The sequence below is a fragment of the Amblyomma mixtum genome, unplaced genomic scaffold (assembly GCF_055824585.1).
Source record: "Amblyomma mixtum isolate Tamu unplaced genomic scaffold, ASM5582458v1 scaffold_23, whole genome shotgun sequence".
In the NCBI taxonomy this organism is placed as follows: Eukaryota; Metazoa; Arthropoda; class Arachnida; order Ixodida; family Ixodidae; genus Amblyomma; species Amblyomma mixtum.
The window spans coordinates 340,898-362,848 of NW_028317720.1; the positions used below are offsets into that span (position 1 = coordinate 340,898).

The following is a 21,951-nucleotide window of genomic DNA, read 5'->3' on the forward strand; positions in this document are numbered from 1 at the left end:
TAGAACAGAAAAGAGGTTATGAACCTAATTATTTAATAGATTGTCAGATTTCCGTACAAGAGTCAATACAAACGCAGGTCTGTCGTCGAAGGGCTTGTTTTCTTTTTATTAGCTCTTTTGCTATCGTTTAAAACATTCCCAGTGGGTTTTTATGGCAGTGTTAACTGCCCGATGCAAGCCACAGGAAACATTTAACAGAAAAATGTTGCTAGGTATCCAAAGAATGGGCTGTTACGCTCAATATTTATAGAGCAGTACCTTACCATGTTTCATTATTCGACATTTTTGCCCAATAATGTAGGACATGTTATGTGTGCGAGCTGATGGTCAAAAGAGGAATTCCGCGATTCCTTTTTTTATTTCCATAGCGGCAATATATCAAAGCTCGCCGCTCTTGTCAGATGTCAAGTTCAAGCCACTGCTGCATACTTTCTTCTCTCATCGAGTGTCCTTTAATTGGGAGAAGGCCCCGAGTAGCCAGGGGAAGCAGCACTCTTGCATGCTGTCTCGTTGAACATCTGGCTGCCCTGATTTTTGTAGTAGTCCACGATTCTTCTCAGCGCCTTCAAGCGGCTGTTTTCTCCAAACTTGTTTATCGGCCGACACTCGTTGGCATAGTCGTCGTAGTCAACGTCGTAGGCAGCGATGCCGAATGTTACATCCCGTTCAAGGTTCTTCACCTTGCACAGCTGCATTTAGACAAGAAGGGAAACGAAAATGTCACTCGCATTTCCGTAAGTCGGATTCCGAAGTGAAATTTTCTTTACGTAGAGACGACTTAATTCTTTTTTAAATTTGAATAAGATAGGAAGGAGTAGCGCAAAATGCAGCTGCTCCGTGGGGGCGCGGGATGAAATATCCTATTCAGATTCATACTGAAGAATTTCTATGTTGAGCTACAAAATTGTTCACATCCTCGGCCAGAACCTTTACAGAGCCTGTAAAGCCTCTCTGGAGGTAATGTACACTGTTTGGCCACCGAGGCCACCCTGTAACCTTCTTGGGCGATTACGAAAACCCGCATAGAAAAGCCGCCACGCATAGAATATTTCAAGCTTTGACACAACTGACTACACTGGATGGAGACGGCGGCTTATGAACTCTCTTCAGGTGCTTGGGAGCGGCCGCGTTTCGATGGAGGAAGAACGCGAAAGGCGCCCTTGTGCTGTGCGGTGTCAGTGGACGTTAAGGATCCCCGGGGGGTCAAAATCACTCCGGAGACCTCCACTTCCACTACGGCAACTCTTTCTCTCTCTCTCTCTTCGTACACTCCCATCTTCCTCCCTTCCCTTACGGCGCCGTTCAGGTATCCACCGAGAAATGTGTGACAAATACTGGAACATTTCCTTTCCCCAGAAAACCAATTTACAAATTTTACCCAAAAGACGGACGAAAGAAGAGGAAGACGATCATTTCCAACATGTATCACGAGAAGCTGCAAATTAGGAACACCAGGCAAGAGGCGGCGCTGATGGAAAACTGATGAAAGTCTCCCGGCGACGACTTAGACCCGTTGGTTGTTCGAATGCTGTTTGCGATAATGGTTTTTCCTGCTGGCTACTATTCTGACGTCAAAAGTCTGAAATTGTCAGTTAGTGCGAGCTCATTTATTTAATGCCTAATTCTCCCAAAATAATTTAGAAATTTTCACCCAGGCTCTCATATGCAGTTCAAAAGGGTTGAAAATTGGGCAAGTTGGTACGAATTCATACTGCTTTGGCACCACGACGACAGGGAGGGAGACAGAGCGACGACAACACAAGTGCACAAGTGCAGAGCACTTGTGTTGTCACTCTGTCTCCGTCCCTGCCCTCGTGGTGCCACAGCCGTATGAATCACATCTGCATTACAGATTTTATTGCATTGATAGTGTGTACATGTTTCCATAATCAATGCGCAGCGAATAAGAAAGCAAATGGAGAACTAGATAGCCAAAATAAATTGCAGTATAAAGTAAACGCAGTGGTATTATGCCTCGTCTACTTTAAAAGCCCGAACCGGTACCGTCGCACAAATGAATTTACATGTAGTGCAAGACATTCCCGATGATTTCGAGATATTTCGCTCGGACATGAGTTTCTATTAAGAAAGAATGGTTCAAGCATTTCCAGCAACATCTGCTCTACACTGGTTATTAGCGAAATAATTTTTACTCAATATCTGGCCTGTATCTGCTCTGATATCGGTAAAACTGAAATTGGTATGGAAGAGTTCTGTCTTGCGCATCAAACTGAAATGGTGATTTTTATTTGCTGTTATGAATACAAAATCCTACAAATATTGTTTCATGTATAGTTTGAGTAGAACCCTGTTAGAGACAGCTTAGTAATGCCTCAGCAAAGGTATCTGTTCAATTCTCCATTTAATTTCGCGCTGATGGCGGAAGCATGCTATAAACAATCACTACAGTGCACAATGTCTAACTGGATCTTAAGGAGGATGTGTCGGCAGCTACATACTTTGGCAGCCAGTCCACCTTCGTTGTCGTAGGCGAACATAGACCGGTTTGTGCTTTCGTAAGTCAGCATGGCATAGTGCTGGGGTTTGTACCTTAGGTTGGACTCGTAATTTCGGTCCTTGCACACCTGGAAGAAAAGCATTTGAAGCTTTATATAAGCAGTGGTAGCGTTGGTACAGCTGCGCGAACTGCGTAGGAACTTGCGCCAAACATTTGTAATTAGTATTCTTTAAAAAAAACTTTGCGGGCGAAACATCGCCTTGCCCAAGGGGCTGAGAAGCACAGCTGCCATCACATGCCTTACATCTGCTATTTGTTAATAGCATGACGTTTGCTGCAATGCAGTCTTGGTTTTGAGGGAGGGGAGGAGAAAACAACTTTATTGGCACTGCAGGAGCAGTCAAATTAAGGGCACAATTCTTTAAACTTCTTCGGCTTTCGTCTTTCAAGAGAGATTACCGCACACTTCATGCGATGCTTTTTACGTAACTGTGACGCAGTTTATGCCATTGAATATGAAAGCGCTGTTGTCTTGAGTGTGGCATCTTTTAATCATTTTTCTTTTTCACTCGACGAACTTTTTTCTTTTTACTGAAAAGTTTGCTTACCTACACTATCTGCACAAATCGCTAATGGTGTAAGCGGACTATCAGACCAGGCAAAAATTTCTGAACTGGTTGTTTTCTAGTTGAAAACTACAATCTCGTTTTAAGGCGAAAGCTTTACTGGCCTAGTCAAGCCAAAGTCAATGCGACAGAAATTTGATCTTCAAGTGGAGGAGCGGTGGAGTTGTGGCTGCCACGTGACATATCTTCTCCCATTGCCGCTTTTATTCCTTCCCTTTAGGCGCGGTTCAGGTCTCATCCAAGATGTGACATCCCATCGCTTCTTTATTTTGCCCTGCCAGTGTTATGTTTCCAATCGTCGTACCCCTGTCTGAAGCTTTGCGCGCAATATAGGTTCTGAGGCCTTGTCAGGCATTTGAATGCTCCTTTTGCCTCGGCTCTCCAGACAGGCTGGAAAAATCGAATGTATATATTGCCACCTGATATTCTCAGTTGGCGCATGAAAGTGACTATCGGGGCGCCTAGCCCAATGGAGCCTCCACCTCCATGAATTCGACTACACTATTGAGCATAAATCAGGCCTGACGCACAAAGGCGCTGACGAACTCTCTCGCACCCGTGGAGTCAGCCGATGGGAGCATGGAGAATGAAAATGGTTTTCTTGGAGTTGTCACCGACTTAGATGTCAAGACCCGACAGCGAGCTCACCCTGACCTGCGACCTATCATTGATTATCTGGAGGGCCGAGCTTCTGACTTACCTCGACAATTTTCTAGGAAGCTGTTGGCCATCTGCCCCCAGAACGGCATTTTGTTTAATGAAAACTCCAGCACTATTGACCGAGCGCACCTCCTCATCGTTCCGACAGACGATGAGCCCACCTAAGGTCACTTGGGCTTTGCCCGCACTCTTGCACGCGTGCGCCCGGCTTATTATTGGCCCAAACTTTCTCACGCCGTCCAACGTTACGTTAGAGGCTGCCGCTAGTGCCAACTTCGTCAGGAGCCCCTCTAAAGATCGTGGGTTTACTCCAACTTCCTCGGATGGCGCATGAAAATGACGACGTTCAGTTGTTTGACTAGGTGCCGTATTCTACCTATCAGTCACATGTCGTCCTATCTTTCCTGACCATATACATGCACTATAGGGGACAAAAGTGGTATACTCCAGGCGGCGGGACCTGGAGCAACGGAAAACTGCGGCATTTAGGCGAGCTAAAGCACAAAACACTGAAACCAGCCAAGCGGCATGCCTGCTGATAATAAAGGTCCAGCGTTGGCTGTCTCGATCCCACATGCCGCCTGTAGATGGTATTGCACCGCAGTTTTCCTTTGGCCCCACTCCAGCCCCGTGGAGTATATCACTTTTGTCCCCAACAGTACATCTTACCCGCGCATCCCTGAATCTACAGTCGTTCACACATGCGGAAACTTTAAAAGGACGTGCAATCCGCAGGAACGTCGGCATCCACTTACGATGTCTACACCAGATACTAGAGCTGCAGATCGTGCGCTTGCGCCTACTAACCTCGGCGTAGCTCCCGAACGATGTTGCTGCGGGGTTCAGCTCACACCGGGAAAAGAAATCCAGTGGTTCTCCCGGAGAGGTTGTCGTCCAGCGCCCCTTCATGGTAACAGAAAGCAGCGCATGGGTCGGCACCTGCTGCCTCTCGAGCTCTCGGAGAGCTTGTGGGCCAGCCGTCTGGGTGAAAGAAGATGTTCAGGAGATCACATCTCAGGAGTGGTAGTAGAACTTGCAGCGTATCGGGCCAAAAAATAAAAAAAAAATAGCCGTAGTGCACAGATGGATTTATCAGCATAGCTATAGGGAGGACAGCATATTGTCGTCAAAAATTATACCGCTAAAGAAACGGATTGGCAACAGACTAAAACGTTTCATGAGACTGTGATGCAAATGAAAGCTGTTGCCTCATATTTTAGGAATTGTTTGCGGTAGTATGGAAGAAACCAGAAATTATAATATTATTTTGGCATTCTAAATCGCATCAAACAATCTGAAGAGAAATTCAGTTGGTAGATTTCAATTATTGGCGTATCCCACCATGGCATCAGGACCGAGAAAAATCTACTGATATATGATCACAAGCATTTACTTTTGCTTTCGGTGCTATTTGTCAAATATATTATAGTTTACGCTTTCTGCAGTGCGGCCTTTTTGTAAAGCGACGCTTCCTTGGAATTGTGTATTAAATGCTCGCAGGTTTGGTTTAGAGATGGCGGAACAGTGTTTTGGATCTGTTTCATGAGGCGATGACCATGGTACAGTAAAAACATAGTCAGCAAAACATCTGCCTCGGTGCTGTAACAGCTTTGGGTGCGAAAACTCCAATAGACGCTATACCAATTGTTTCAGCGAGCACTTGAAAACTCCTAAAAACTGGGAGTTCAAAGTACCAAGAAAATCACAATTTTCCGCGTAGTTTTGTTGCCTGCCTTTTTCCTCGGCACGGTGGCAATGCTGCTACATTGCGGTCGAAATCTTCGTAAAGATGAGGTCAAACATATACGTGCACAGAATTTAGACTCCGCGCTTTGTGGGCCTGCGTTTGTATGAGCGCTTTGTGGCAACCTTTTTCAGTGCACACTGCGAAGGCTCCCATTCGTAACAGATGGATTTATCAGCATAGTTATAGGGACGACAGCATATTGTCATAAAAAATTACACCGCTAAAGAAACGGATTGGCAAGAGATTAAAACGTTTCATGAGACTGTGATGGAAATGAAAGCTGTTGCCTTATATTTTAGGAATTGTTTGCGGTAGTACAATTTTAACTTTAATTTGTTACGTTTGATTACCTGTTTGCCTCATTTAGTGGCAAGAACAGCAAAAGCTGCTCAGCCAAATTGCTGTATTAATTTAGCGAGCAATTTCGAAACAGACGTCCCATCGCGTACAGTACCTGTTATGTGTATTGGCTGCAAAACGTTTCTGGCACACAAGGTCTGCTTTTGTATACCATAATTTGACATTTCAATAGCTATGAACTTATTATTGTTCTAAAGTGTTTGCATAATTCTCCGCCGTTGTATAATACACGCAGATTTTATGGTTCGGGGTTGTGGAACTTACCAGGGTCATGATATGAAATAATAGTTCTCCTATTTGTAAATTTCGAACATATTGTGGTTCGAGGTTATCGTAGATCCTCTATATATGGCTCTAAAAGCAGATCCTATTTCATGAGAACTCTTGCCACACCATGTACCTTCACTTCTGAGCTCCTGTATTTATCCTATGTGGGGCGCGGCGCCAAGGCGGGTCATGTGTCTACCAATATGATGAAGTGATGTTAGGTTTCTTTACTGTCAATATGGTTCTGTATGCAAATTTGTATTCATAAATATCTGTCATACCCACAGTATTTGGCGTGGTCTTGCGGGAGCTCCTATTATGACAAGAGAGCTGATCCTGTATCTTGCTCCCTTTATGAATTTAAAAGAAAGAAATTTCTCGCGACCAAACAGGGCGATGAGGTACTTAGGGAAACGTTGTGTTATGGTTGTAGTTTCATTTCTGCGATAAGAGTTTTGCAACTATAGAGAAGACTTACGACTTCTTTTGCAGCGACAGTAGTGCGAGTGGCACTCGGAAAAATTCCCGCATCGTGTTTGTTAAGCACCAGGAAGTGAACCCTTAACACTCCAGAAGCATCCCCATTCTTCCCTCCCGCACTCCAACCACCCGAAGCGCCACCTTCGATGAGCCGATCTTCTGGCCTGTCCTGTCAATTATTTTATATCGTGAGAAAGTGTTTGACATGATTTTCAACTGAGAAGTCCATTGCCATTTCATGTTTCTCGGAAATCACCAATGAAAGCTTACCAACACAGTATTTCACATTAAACTTTTGACACTACCGCATGTGATAGAAGTGGCAGCGTACTGGTGAATAACAACATGATTGTGATTCTAGCCCACTTTCCAACCCATAATTACATATCGTTAACTTCTAAGCAGCTGACCATTGCGACAGCCTATTTACGTTTAATGCCCCACGCATTGAGCGGTGCCTCATGAGATTCTTACTGCCCGCAGGGGCCCCATCGCTGTGGCAGCCCCGTTGCAAACGCACTGTTGTCGGAACACTACCGAGCAGAGAGCCTTCCGATTGGTCGCATAGTGATTCTAACAATAAAGAAAGTAGTATACACCAATCGGACAAACGGCCCAGAGGGGCTGCTTCGTCTCCTGCCTTCTGGATACGAGCCTACATGTTAATCCTATGCAAAGGAGAATCACGTTTGGCCTCTCTCAGGTGCGCCGACTCACCAGTTTGTAAAGGTAGGTCCCCCGGTGCTGAGGTGGCAGGGGCACCTCTGATAAACGCGTGGGAGGCATGACAGCGCAGTTGTCAACAGTGTTGTCGCCGAACGGGTAGTGGCCGTACACAACTATGTAGTTGGGAACAAACTGGAGTCGCCTGCAGATAAACGCCACTAGTTAGGTCTGTCGCAAATATTGTGTCAAGACATTTCACATGGCCCTTTTAGTCACTCTCTTGAGGCGCTTAAATGTGGTTATGTTGGATATCTGTATCTTTAGAGGAGAGCTATATATCTGAATAAAAATGATCTGCACACACTGCATTTTGATCACCCCGCTATTTATCACGTAGGAGTAGCTTTCTCATTTTCACTGCCGCTGAGACTATTATCAAAAACACAACGCAATAGCCGAAGAAAATTAACTTTTACTCAGTCATGTACGAGATGCCGGGCTTAAAATTTTTCATCGACTCTCTCCATAAGTCACTGTGATGTTGCCTTTGCTCATATTTTTGTCTTGGCATTTTGTTTCTGTTTTCGAATCACCTTTCACATGTACTGTGCTTTTATTTTTTGACCTCCAAATCTATTCCTGGTAACTTAAGCCGGAGTTCCCTCCGCTATTTGTCCAGGATAGATGCCCTTTCAAAATATTTCAAGGTACTTTGATAGCTGCAACAGGCTGCGTAGTTTGTAACCAACGGAACATGACTTTTGATGGAAACTTTTTAACCTGTATTTAAACACGGTCGAGCTCGTAATGGAGCTTAGGCCCTCGATTATGTATCAGCGCATGCAATCAGCAATTTTCTGTATTTCTAAGGTATAATATCTTAAAAGTTATCTTCTCCTTTAGCATAGTACGGAATGTTGAGCCACAACTAAATAATTAAAAACGAAGAATTCGCGTCGAGTTCTCTCTAAGCCTTTAAGATAACTAATATACGGGGTGGTTTTTATTAAACGTTTAAAGACCATTATTTAGGCGCTACGGTGACTACGAGGTTATGGTGCTCGTAAAATGACCGGAAATACGCGAGTTCAGTCCTGGCCATGGCGGTCGAGGCCCGTGCACTGTGCAACGTCAGTGCACATTAAAGAGCCCCAAGTGGTTGAAATCATCCGGGGACCCCCCGGTGCGGCTTCCAGTATGGCATGAGTCACTTTGGGACTTTAAACCCCATAAAAAGAAACCAAATAACAGACTAATGTTTCTTCAAAGGTTGAGGTTTCTTATATCAGCCAGTATAGCATATCGTTACCTCCTTTACGTTACCGTTTACCGTGTTACCGGACGCCGGACTTTCCGGTTAGCGCTGCGCACGCCAGAAGACGATTTAGCCTACCGTCTCTCCCGCAAGTAGTTACCATAAGACTAAAAGGAGCGATGATGATGGCAAATGGCCCAGCTTTTGTTGCAAACAAAAATAGGAATTCATTGCAAGCATTTCTATACAGTCAGATGCTGCATGGGCTTTAATAATATTTTTCTCTGCATATCGCCAGCGTCAGGAGCATCACGAACGGATTCGAAAAGCCGTTTCCGGCTTTTTAAGTGAGCCTGTGATGCTAAACACCTTGCCTACACTGGCCAGTAGGCAATTTTACGGCGCAGAACTGAGTAAGCTTGCGTACGCAGCGCTCACCGCGTTGCGCAAAGTGTAAAAAGCGCAACCACGAAAGCTTCTGTTTGCTAGACAGCAGCGTTGATTCTTTGGATTTCTTGGATGCATGGTTTGGATGTAAACACAATGGCGCCATCTAGTGACACTCAAAGCGTGTCAACTCTGGGCTGGAGAAACTATTTGGTGCACTTACTAATAAATATGATAAGGGAATTACCAGTCTTTTTTTATTTTCAAGGGCGAAAACTGAATTATAGGAACATTTAATTCGGGCACGAAGCTGAACTGCAGTGTTGTCGTTGCTATTTTGGCCATGTAGACCATAGAGCAATATATACACGATATTTAGCTAGGCTGAACTGCTCGTAAATCGCTGAATTATGTAAAAAAGCTGGGCTAGTTGCCACTTAAACTTCGACGCATGAGTGAGAGTACGTGAATTAAAAGCGAATGCCTTCTTTTAGAGCGGCAAATGGCGCCTAAGAATGCGGCGGCGATGCTGTATTTGGTCCGAACGGGCCATGCAGTGCACCGCCATTTTTTTACGAGGGAATGGTATAGACCACCGCAAAGCTATAGAGATGCCATAACGTGCTAGCGGTCCGGGAATGGGCGCGCATGCGCAGATGTCGCTAGCCGAGCCCAATAAATGGTATCGTAAACAGGGCAACGATATGTTCTCTCTCTGTTAATAACATGGTTGCTTTTCATGATGTGATCTTTAGACCTGATTCGAGCAACTGGCAACCATATCTTCTGTGTCCCACACAACGTGAAAGCAATTTCCACCGATCCGTCGTTGCCTTTGAAGCGCTGTTCAGCCTAGAGTTTTTTTTCTCTTCAACTTTCGCGAAATGTACTCCGTCGTTTGGCTTACGCTGAACTTACTATTTTTTCTAGTTGCACCTCAGCATTTGATCTCGTTGTTTCTGTGGCCTGACGGTTCGTTAATTCGTTCGTTAATAATTGCGAGCTTCTTCCCCTCTTTCGACGCGCGGCCTGTGATGTTATGCAAGTACGAAAGAACCTTTCCTGTCTCGTTCTTGCTGGTCGCGGTGACAGAAAACACAATGAGCCACCGTGAAATGTCCAGGAAGCAAGTGAATCACAGGTAGATCTTCAGTTTGACAGTTCTGGGGCCTACCTGCCGAGGAACGTTGCAGGCTTCACCACGGTGCGGCATCTTCGAGGTATAGAGTGTAGACCGCTATGATGCACTAGTGAAGGGCACAGGAAGTGCGCTACAATTATGAGGTGTTCAACAAATTGTTTTTAGAGCGCTGAAATAAATTCTACTACGCGTTCTCCACGTGCCCTCTTCGTACCTCGGACCTCCGGCTTAAAACTGCGCCTGGAATGATTTGTTCGCAACATATTGAACTGAGCTCACTTGAACTCTTCGTCCAAGAAGTACATCCACTGCCTGCTGGGAGATGGCACTGCGAGAACTGTGAGCGGGTGAATGCCTGGCGCGCTCTGGGACTGGCCAAGGTGGTCGAGTTCCTGTGAGGGAGAAAATGAGAGAGAAGCCGGCTCCTTCCTCATTTGCAACTCATTTAATTCCACCGCGTGCTCAGAAAGCAGCCTTGTTTTTCGAGAACTACAGTCTTGCACGCTAAAATCACGTTGATCGCAGTAAACTTTCAGCAAGCATCACCGTATAACATAGCCGCGTAACATCTTTTAGTTTTAATTACTGCTGTCTAAAAATTCTTGAAGTATATTCAGCAGAAGATTACTGTTATTCAGTTGATTATCCAGTTCTCGTCATGTGTGACTAACGCAGCTTAGGTATTTTGCCTTCCTAGTGATCGAAGGATGGACATGAGACCGTTTTTCTATTCCGAATCTCCGATCGGCAGGATCGCATCTGCCTGTGGCGTCAGGAGGGGTTGGACCATAGTTTTCAGATTCTAGGGGGCACCTGACTACGCATCGTTGTTTATTTATATACCAATGTAGAGCAATGTATATACCATGTGTCCCAAAAATGACTGATAGATTTTGAAAATCAAGAAAAAAAAGGCGGAAGCAGATAGAATTGTATAGTTTGGGGCCTTACGCTTAGGTAATCAGAGAATTTTATTCCTATGGTTCTCAGACGAAGCGTATTTTCACCTCGATGGCTACGTCAACACGCAAAACTCGCAATTCTGGGGAAGTGAAAATCTTCATATTGCTGAACCATCATCCCTGCATTAACCAAAATTAATGGTATGAGCTGCGGTTTCCTCAAAAGGAATAATAGGGCCATTTTTTCGAGAGCAACCGGTAAATGCTGTACGATATCTTGGGGTACTGGAAGAATTTGAGGCGATACCTACGGCTTTGGAGGACCGTCCGAACGCCTCCTGGTTCATGCAAGATGGCGCTCGTCCACACGGAACGTGTGCAGTATTTGATTTCTTGTACGAACGAACAAGAATACAGGAAGTGGCATGGCATGGCCTCCTTATTCGCCAGACTTGACGCCGTGCCACTATTTTCTTTGGGGGTACCTGAAAGATTTGGTTTACCAACAAACTGCCCTTCCACCCAAGCCCTCTGTCCTACCTGTACGACCACCCTGGTCCACCCGAACGCTACCCAGCCCTGTGCGCCCTGGTGCTTGCACTGCAAAAAGGACCACGTTACCTTCGCCGACACCTGCCCGGTCCGCAAGCAGCAGGATCAAGCCCGAGCACAGCCCTCTAAAAAGACGAAACCCCGTGACCCACCACCAAGCCATCTGTCGGGCAACAGTTCTGAAACCCCCGCAACCACTCCAAACCACTCCCCTGGCAGTCATCTTCCCTTCACCATTCACACTGCCACCACCAAGACCTATGCAGATGTCCTGCAAGGACCTCCACGGCCACCAGCACAATGCTCTCTGACGCCCAACACTGCCGCACCAAGCCGACTCCAAGAACCTTCTTCCACGCTGAGCCCATCCTCCAGTACGGATGCCGCCAGCATCCTGAGCCAAGAACCATCTGCCTCGCGACAGCATTCAGGTGGGCCACTTCCCACTCCCTCAACTCCCCAACCCGCACCAGCACACTTTGTCACCCCCCCCCCCATAACAACCCGATAAACCCGATGCCCTAGCACAGCTTCAACTTGACATGCAGGCGCTTGAGACACGCATGAAACACCTCACCTACCTTTTTGACACCATACCACAACGCCAAGACGCCCTGGAACAACAAATACAGGCACAAACACTGCAGATAACTCAACTAACAGCCTTAGTAACTACACTCTCCAACGCCGCCGCCAAGCAGGCGGAATTCATAGAACAAGTTCAGCATACACTCACAGCCCTCTCCTCCCCATCTGACTCCCCACTCCTTAAAAAGAAAAAGCCCTGTGGCCGTCCTCACAGCCCCCACCCAGAGGACATATCAGACTATGACACGCCTCCCATTCCATAGCTTTCTCCAGTGGAACTGCCGATGCATCCGCACGGCACGTACGCCCCTTTCCCAGCATCTCCTCACCCTTCCACACCCCCCCTCTGGTCTCCTACTCCAGGAAACCAGAGGCGAACGCACCCTCCCGGGATACAAAGCGATTCATGCGAGTTCTACGGATCGAACACCGCTGGTCTCAACATATATCCGAAGAGACCTCAAATTCTCAGTCCTCCAAATTCCTGATATACTCGCACAGCATCTAGTTGCCGTCGTGCTCTTCCTTGTACCTACATCCCCTCCCGCCATTCTCGTTAACTTCTACAACCCCCCCAAACAGCATTCCCTTCTACCCCACCTTTTCGACTTCCTCCAAACCATCACTTCCCCGCTCCTTGTGGCACGCGACTTCAACGCACCAAACACACAGTGGGGCTACACAACCACACAAAAAGCAGGGCGTATGCTCCACGATCATATGTACTCTCGACACTACTCTTTGCTGAATGACTTTTTACGCCCCACTAGACAGGGTTCCTCCTATCACAGAGACACCACACCCGACCTGACCTTCGCTCTATGCATTCCACATGTTACTTGACACAATACTGACACATACCTACTTAGCGACCATTCCATCCTTGTCATCAACATACTTACAAAACACCCCCGACGCAGGGTGAAGGTGCGACACACTTCGTGGTCAGACTTTCGCCGGTTCGTACCCCCACCCCCATCTAACCCCTCCGACTACGCTTCATGGGTTGATGATCTCAGAAACACCCAGTCACGGGCAACACGTGAAATTTCTAATCCTACTCCGCGTGACAACCCTGATCCTCACCTTCTACGATTGTGGAAGCGGAGAAAACGTCTCCAACGCACATTAGCTACACAACCATACAACACACAGCTCCGCGACAGAATACAAGCAATCCGCAACGACATTATCTCCCACTGCAAGACACTCGACACCGAACACTGGAGACGAACATGCGACCGCTTAGACGGAACTTTACATCAAAAATCATCCTGGTACCTTCTCCGCTCCCTTCTCGGACCTCAACCTCATCCCACACCCACTCTTGAACGCCTCTTCGACTCCCATACTCCAACAGAGATTTTCACTGACCTCCAACAACTTTATCTCCCACCCTCACAATCCTCTTTAAACTCACCATATCATGGTCCAGCCCTTCCCGCACTAGACATCCCCTTCACGCACACAGAACTTGACACAGCACTCGCGCGTTGTAACACACACTCTGCCCCCGGTGCAGAAAAAATCACATACAAAACTCTCAAGAACCTTCCCCCCGAAGCCAACACATTTCTTCTTAATGTAATCAACGACGCCTGAACCTCTGGAACCCTGGCAGTGGACTGGACATCGTCCCTGGTCTCATTCATACCGAAACCCAATAAACCCTCCAGCATCAGTAACCTCCATCCTATTTCCCTTACCTCTTGCGCGGGCAAGCTCATGGAACACATGGTGCTTGCCCGCCTCACTTCCCATCTTCAAGCCACCGACTATCTTCCCCACACCCTTATTGGATTTCGCCGAGCACTATCCACCCAAGACCTTTTCCTTCTCCTTCAACACACTTTCTTTAACTCAAATGCCTCAGACGCTGCGCAGGTCAAAGCCTTAGTAACCGTTGACATACGCAAAGCTTTCGACTACATATCACACGACCACATCCTCACCATACCAGCTGATACGCAGTGCGGACACAGCATGCACAATTACATAAGAGCTTTCCTCTCCCACCGCTCTGCCCGTATCCGCTACCTCGACAAACTGTCTAACCCAATCCCACTCACTCGTGGCACTCCACAAGGTGCCGTCCTCTCTCCCATCCTCTTTAACCTAGGCATTGTCCCACTCGCCCGGGCCTTAGCCGATATTCCCAACCTTCATTTCGTCTTCTATGCAGACGATCTCACCTTGTGGGTCACCACTGGCTCACCGGGAGAGGTCCAAACCACACTGCAACATGCACTTAACACCATTTCCTCACACCTCTCCCAAGCGGGCCTGCAACCCGCTCCGGAGAAATCAGAACATTTACTCATAACACGCAGTAAATATCAACGAACGTAAACCCCTCCATCTCCCTCACACTTGCCGGACAGCGCATCCCCCGCGTCGAATCATGTCGCATCCTGGGTATGCCACTAAACTCCAACACTTTCACCTCTGCCATCAATCAGTCCATACGCACATGCCACTCAGTAACACACTTACTGCGCCGCGTAGTTTTAAAACATGCCGGCCTCTCCGAGACACACGCCAGCCGCCTTGCTCAAGCGCTGGCTCTGAACAAATTCCTGTACTACATACCTTACTGCCCACTTACAAGTACACAACAAGAGAAACTAACCCGGGCCCTCAATACACTATATAAAGCAACACTAGGACTCCCCCCTCAGGCTTCTACAGACACCCTGTACAGAACAGGCCTCTTCCACCCTCTTCAAGCCCTCCTTACCCTGCACCGGGAGAGACAAATCATCCGCCTGTCCAGTACACCAGCTGGACAGTGGATACTTTCCCAGACTCCCTACGCACCCATCTCTTTCCCAGACCGAGCGCAGTCTCCGATATATCCCCCTAACCTCCGCCTCGCACCCATTCAACGCAACATGTCCGCACACACACACGCAGGCCGTCGCCAGGCATACGCATACAACCACAAGCCACCTTTGGACGCTGCGGCGGTGGCCTACACAGACGCCTGTCTCACGGAAACCGCGGGATCCACAGCAGCCTTCTTCCTCCACCCTTCCCTCTCCACAACCAGCACTCACACAACCAGTCCATACACCTCCCCACCCTCCACGCTCGCCCTATAAATACACGGGATCGCCGATGCCATCACACACTTTGCCACCCTACCCCCCGCCCCCCAATACGTTGTCTATACAGACTCGCAGGCAGCTCTGCGTGCCTTCCATGAAAGAGCCCACCCTTTCCCTACTCGATCGGCCTTAGATGCCGCCCTCTTAGCATTAAGCCCACGACCGGTGACCCTTCGGTGGATCCCTGGTCACATGGGCATCCCCGGCAATGAGCTGGCTCACCAGCTTGCCTGCGAAACTATACACCGGGCGCCGGGGATCCCATGGACGAGCCCACTGACGGAGCAGGCGGTCAGGGCTTACAAACGTACTGTCGACGAATACTACGCGCAGCAAAAATTGGATTTAGCTGATTTACCACCACCGCACCCATCCTTATCGATCCGAGAAGCTCGCATTCTTCGCCGAATACAGTTTAATCTCCTACATACACCAGCCAAACTTTACCTATACCGGTACACTTCCACACCTCAGTGCCCAAACTGTCCACACACAGTGTCACGCAGCCTTCCAGTCCCCCGCCTATCCTTTCCCCCCACCCCCACCGTGGCCCATCTGGCTCGCCTCCCTGGAACTGAGACTGCAACGTGCTCTCGTCGCCTTGGCCCAGGATGTACTGAACGCCTAACAGAAAGGATGCTCGAATAAAAATGTCACACCACCACCACCACAAACAATTGCGGAGCTGACGCAGCACCTCTGTGCGGCATGGGATACAATTCCAAGTGACATGTTACAACGGGTGTCTGGAAACTTTTGCCTCACACTGCGCCACGTCGTCGCAGCGTCTGGTGGTTGCATCGAAAATGTCATTCTTTAGTTTTTTGCAACAGTCCTAGGAAAATTTTCATACAGGTGTTTTACGGACGGACGGACGGATGGACGGATGTATGTAGGGGGGCGTACCCAAAAGAAACCGGACTTATATTTGCTTAAACTTAATTTTTCACATTTTAAAGGTGCACTGAAGAGGAATTTGAACTTGTCTTTTTGCCGCGGGAACTCGATCTACACGTTCCGAGCTTTCTTAGAAACTGCGATTTACTGCCCTGTATGGCCGATTTCCCCAATTAAATTGAATTAACTTCCTGCTCCCGCCTTTTTTTTTAATTCTGCCTCGTACGGTGGGTGGAGTCGACCAACGCGTGGAGCGCCTTTCACCCAGTCCCGTGACGGCTTGCCGCTGTGCCATCGGCGGAGTAATACGTAGCAGTCCGTAGTAGCAAATAGTCCGCGCGTATTTTTATTTCTTCGGGCTTATTTTGCGGCTATATTATCTGCGAATGAAACTATTTATTCATGGAAACCTAAAAAACGAAATAAAGCGAAAGCAAAGCCTCCACGGGACTGGGTGAAAGGTGCTCCACGCGTTGGTCGACTCCGCCCACCGTACGAGGCAGAATTAAAAAAAAAGGCGAGAGCCGGACGTTAATTCGTTTTAATTGGGGAAATCGGCCACACAGGGCAATAAGTCACTGTTTCTAAGAATGCTAGGAACGTGTGGATCGAGTTCCCGCGGCAAAAAGACATGTTCAGAATCCTCTTCAGTGCACCTTTAAGCACAGACCTTCAATCTCCTTCAAAGTATTCCCCACTTGCAATGATACGCTTGTCGAATCTTTCATTCCATTTTTCAAAACATTGTTTAAATTCATCTTTTGTGATCCTTGACAGTGCCTGCGTCGTTTTTTTCTTCACCTCAGCAACACCAGCGAAACGCTTTCCTTTCACCTATTTTTTCATTCTAGGAAACAAAGAAAGTAGCACGGGGCAAGGTCGGGAGAGTATGATGATTGAGGAATAGGGGTCATGCCATTTTTGCTCCAAAATTGTCGTAGAGACAGGGCTGTGTGAGCAGGGGCATTGCCATGATGGAAAAACCAGTCACCCGACCGCCACAAATCTGGCCGCTTCCACCGCACACTGTTGCCCAATCTTTTCAAAACTTCCAAGTAGAAAGCCTGGCTAACTACCTGACCCTGCGGAACAAATTCTCCATGGACGGCTCCTCTCACGTCGAAAAAACAAATCAGCATTGTTTTGAGGTTTGGTTTCACCTGACGAGCTTTCTTGAGGCGAGGTGAATTTGAAGTTTTCCATTGGCATGATTGTTACTTTGATTCAGGATTCGATTCCGGAACACTTGAGTTGTCCCCATAGCATCGGCCTTGTACGTCTTTCTTAATATTTCAAGAGTTTCCATTCCACGTTTTCCGAGCAAAATCAGAATTTCACCGGCGCACGCTCTTCACGAAAATCAGCCATTGCAAAAACGACATTCACACAAAACAGTCGTCACTCTAAAACTCTGCCTAAACTAGTCTGACCTCCTTCAACGACGGCACTAGGCTTACTGACTCTGGAATGTTCGTTCTATGCGCTCCTAGTGGCAAAACGCGGTACCACAGAAGCTTTGCCGACCAAAAAATTTAGTCCGGGTTCTTTTGGGTACCCCCTCGTATGTATGTATGTATGTATGTATGTATGTATGTATGTATGTATGTATGTATGTATGTATGTATGTATGTATGTATGTATGTATGTATGTATGTATGTATGTATGTATGTATGTATGTATGTAAGTAAGTAAGTAAGTAAGTATGTATGTATGCATGTATGCATGTATGCATGTATGTATGTATGTATGTATGTATGTATGTATGTATGTATGTATGTATGTATGTATGTATGTATGTATGTATGTATGTATGTATGTATGTATTTATGTATGTATGTATGCATGCATGCATGCATGCATGTATGTATGTATGTATGTATGTATGTACGTACGGACGGACGGACGGACGGACGGACGGACGGATGGATGGATGGATGGATGGGAGCTCCCCCTTTGAAACGGGGTGGTGGCAATTGCCACCATGCTCAGCGTTTATTTCTTTAGTATTTTTTGTTTACTGTGTTGGCAATTCTCATTAAGATTCGCCATCATCTTTACCTACGGTTTCGTAAAACTCTAACCTTATGCCACTGCTCTGCTTTTCAGCCACCAATCCTCCAGTCGGTTTTTTCTAACTTCCACTGCAGATTTATTTACATGACCATCGTTATCGTTAAACCCTAGGGCCTCGGGAAGAGTGACTGTGCCTGCATCGCCATCCGGATGGATACCATCACATTTGATTATAAGGTGTTCAATTTTTTCCACGTATCTGCCACATACTGCACATGTGTCTTCTTCGTTAAATTTCTTTTTGTAGCTGCGCGTTATAAGACACCCTGACCTAGCTTGAAAAAGTAGGGCACTGCCTCTTATAGCTGTCAGCGCCACCGGTTGGTGGAAATGTAAACTAAATTTGAATTTTGAAGGGATAAAATTCCATGATTTCCTAAGCGTAAGGCCACAAACAATACAATTCTATCTCATTCCGTGTTTTTTTATTGATTTTCAAAATCCATCAGTCATTTTTGAGACACAGAGTATATGTACTTATATGAATAGGCACATAAATGGGTATATAAATAATTCGGCCTTTACTTGTCATGCAGAGCACCCGCGACGGGGATTCCAGTGGAAGAGAAACGTGCGGGGTGGTGTCGCTCTATGAGGAAGATTAGGTGAGCAACACTGACACCAGAGAGGGATCATTGGACAGCATAAGCAGATATAACTTATCGGGCACTCAGATACCCATGCGACACTCAAATTACCCTGAGCCGGTACATGGCCGTCGTCATTTGAGTTCTCGACGCGTCTGAGGGCGTGTCCAGTATTCCGGTGTGGTAGATGCCACCCTGCCAGAACACCTCGAGGGGACCCGGATTGGTTCTCCTGAGATCGTTTGCCAGGCGATCCATGTGCCTGCACAGATTTGATTTGGCGAAACGGGAGCACAGGTGGAATAAGAGGGCACAAAAGAGAAAAACGCTTTCTTGGCAACATTACGTGTTGCGTTCATTGTATAGCGGGTACATCCAGTGACATCGTAATGTAGCCGAAAGATGTGGCATGTAATTATAATGAATCGCGAGCAAATGCACACTGCCAGCGATGATTTAGATAGCACTGAGATCTATAACGTTACCAGCAAAAAGGTGCCATGTGTCCCGCTAGAACAACGAAGCGCATTCTGGCTTAAGGACAAAATTTCAGGCAACCTGTTTTGGGCGGCGAAATGTAAAACTGTCCTTGCATTCTTCGCGTTTGACGCAGAGTAGACATAAAGTTTCAAAGCCATTCTTTCTGCCACTTGCAGACAAGTGTTGTGGAACACCAAGCGCATCATGCTAGGTTACTAAGCTTATATGCAAGTGTGAACAAATGTACCGGTTTTGGTTGATTCAATTACCATTGCTCCTTCTCCGTGCCACAAGTGACCGCACAAGTGTTTTGGAAAGATCGGCCTGCTGGTGAAGCGGATTCAAAGAAGCAACTTGAGCTGAGAAGCGCATTTGTTCATTTATAGGGGCCTTTTACAACTGCACTTATTTCATTTACATAAAAATAGAGAAGGAGGCTCCATGGTTAAAAACCATCAGGGCACCTCTTATGAAGAAATTTCATAAATAATTAAATAATTGGCGGCAACAAGGTTGTCCTAAAAAGATTAATTAGGATAAAGGTAACAAAAGTACGTTCTGGAGTTAATTGCATGAGTCTACATGCTATGAAAAACGTTGCTCTTGGAGCACATATTATACTAAATCGAGAACTTTCGAATGCTCTAACACCTGACAAAATCGTAAGTGCACTCACTGAAACGCAAATGCCACACCCAGAGTTGTCTGTGTGTATCTTGTTGCAGCCCGCATGAATGTCATGAGGTCTGGTTCGAATGGCCCGCCACCGTAGAGGAGGTTCGTGTTGTTGGCGTAGACGGAGTCGTAGAAGGCGACATCGCAAAGGCCGTCGCTCGCCATCACAGCATCTGACGTCGTCCTTCGGCCGTACGTGCAGAACAGCTTTTCCGGCCCGACGTCTGCAGACGGGCGCGTCAAATACTTAGTCGAAGCGCGTGCATCGTGCTAAGGATTGCAGGAAACGCAAGAATGCTAATGATGCTGTTTAATTTTATTAGGCCGAGGACAGGATGTCCAAAGAGCGCCGTGCCAAACTTGCCTGAAACTATCCGAAAAACATTTCGCCCTTCTATATCGGGTTCCTTAAAGAGAACTGTGACTAAAATATAAGCTTAAAGGCGGGTGGAGGGCAGAGAGAAGTAAGGCTTATGGTTTATGGAGGTTTAACGTCCCAAAGCGACTCAGGCCGTGAGGGACGCCGTAGTGAAGGGCTCCGGAAATTCTGACCTGCTGGGCTTCTTTAACCTGCACTGACATCGCACACTACAAGGGCCTCTAGAATTTCGCCTCCATCAAAATTCGACCGCAGCAGCCGGGACCGGATCCGGCTCTTTCGGGTCAGCAGCCGAGTGCCATACCTTCTGAGCCTCCTCGGCGGCTCAGACAGAAATAAGTGTCGTAGTTAAGGTCTGCAGGTTAATCTCCAAGAACTGTGTTTATTTAACCTGCACTTGCATCCCACTTCATACTGGTGCTATTTTAATTCGCGTCCGTGGTAAAGCTGTCACGAAACCTGGCATTTGATCGGGGCCCCAGTTCTGACTTGCCGAATGACTTTCACAAAGAGCAACCGAGCGGCATCGTTAAGCGAAAGGTGGCAGGCACTGTGCTCTAGCATAACTGGGTGTTACACTCACTTTTCAAAGGCGTAACATCCGTCGTGTCAGTGCCGGCAGTGGCCGCTACGCGGACCTGGACACTTCCGCGGTAGACGACCTTCGGATACCTGCTGTACGCGGTGCTGTCATCCTCCGTCGTTGTTGAAAGGTCCGGGGAAGCTGCGTGGCCGCGCGTAGAAGTTTCCACCCAGTGCCTATGCAATGCTCCGAACTGTAGGTGCTAAAGCTAGCTGTGAAATAAACTGCAAAAGGGTGAAGTTATTATCATCATGATAATCACCATAATAAACCGAATTACGCCCACTGCAGAAGAGATGCTCGCCTCGTATATAGCTACTATTCGCCCTGCGATGTGCAGTTGCATTGCTCTATACACGCAAACTTCCTGATATATAACCCCCCCGACCCCCCCCCCCCCCCCCCCCCTCATCCCGCGAACAGTGCACCACCCCGTGCTACACTTGTAGTCTCTTTTAACCAATCCTTTACTTTAAGAAAGCATCGGTTATCTTGAGTTCGCATTACATGTCGTGCCCGTGCCTGTTACTTCATACAAAAAATATTCCTGGTGTAGGGGTGCGTTTATTAGGCGTCCTCAAGAGACCGAACCGCCGTGCAGGATCTGGCAGCGTAGACGGGCGTAGCCAGCACCAAGAGAGCGGGGCAACTTCGTCGTCGTCAGGCGCAGCGGAGTGTCGGCGCATAACTTCGTCGTCGTCAGGCGCAGCGCAGTGTCGGCGCATGGCGGTAGCGGAACCTGTCACAGTTGGCACACTACAGTTTCCCCCGGGTGAAAAGGAGCCATCCTGGCGTCTTAAGGGGAAGGAAGAACAGAGGGGTCGTAGTACGGCTTCAGTCGGTCGACGTGGACGGTTTCGCGGCCACGGCGACGCAAGTCCGCAGCGGGTGCAACAGGCTCAACAATATAATTGACCGGAGATGTTTGCTTGAGAACCCGGTAGGGACCATGATACCGATGCAGCAGTTTCCGCGAAAGGCCGGGAGTTGTGGGAGGCACCCAGAGCCACACAAGGGAGTCGGCAGGGTAGGAGGTAGAGGCCGCGGAAGTGTCGCGGTCATGTTTTTGCTGCCACTGGG

General features: G+C 47.4%; 1 protein-coding gene across 1 annotated transcript; it reads right to left on the bottom strand.

Annotated features, from left to right (window-relative positions):
- Positions 1–452: 452 nt before the first annotated feature.
- On the bottom strand, positions 453–21,037 carry LOC149324562 (uncharacterized). Its single transcript, XM_089565415.1, has 8 exons — positions 20,872–21,037; positions 19,911–20,133; positions 18,866–19,016; positions 10,327–10,439; positions 7,316–7,466; positions 4,552–4,725; positions 2,460–2,585; positions 453–689 (listed from the first exon to the last, which is right to left on the bottom strand). Exons 2-8 carry the CDS (start codon positions 20,072–20,074, stop codon positions 453–455), a joined length of 1,116 nt encoding a protein of 371 aa, XP_089421541.1. The 5' UTR covers positions 20,075–20,133; positions 20,872–21,037.
- Positions 21,038–21,951: the final 914 nt, after the last annotated feature.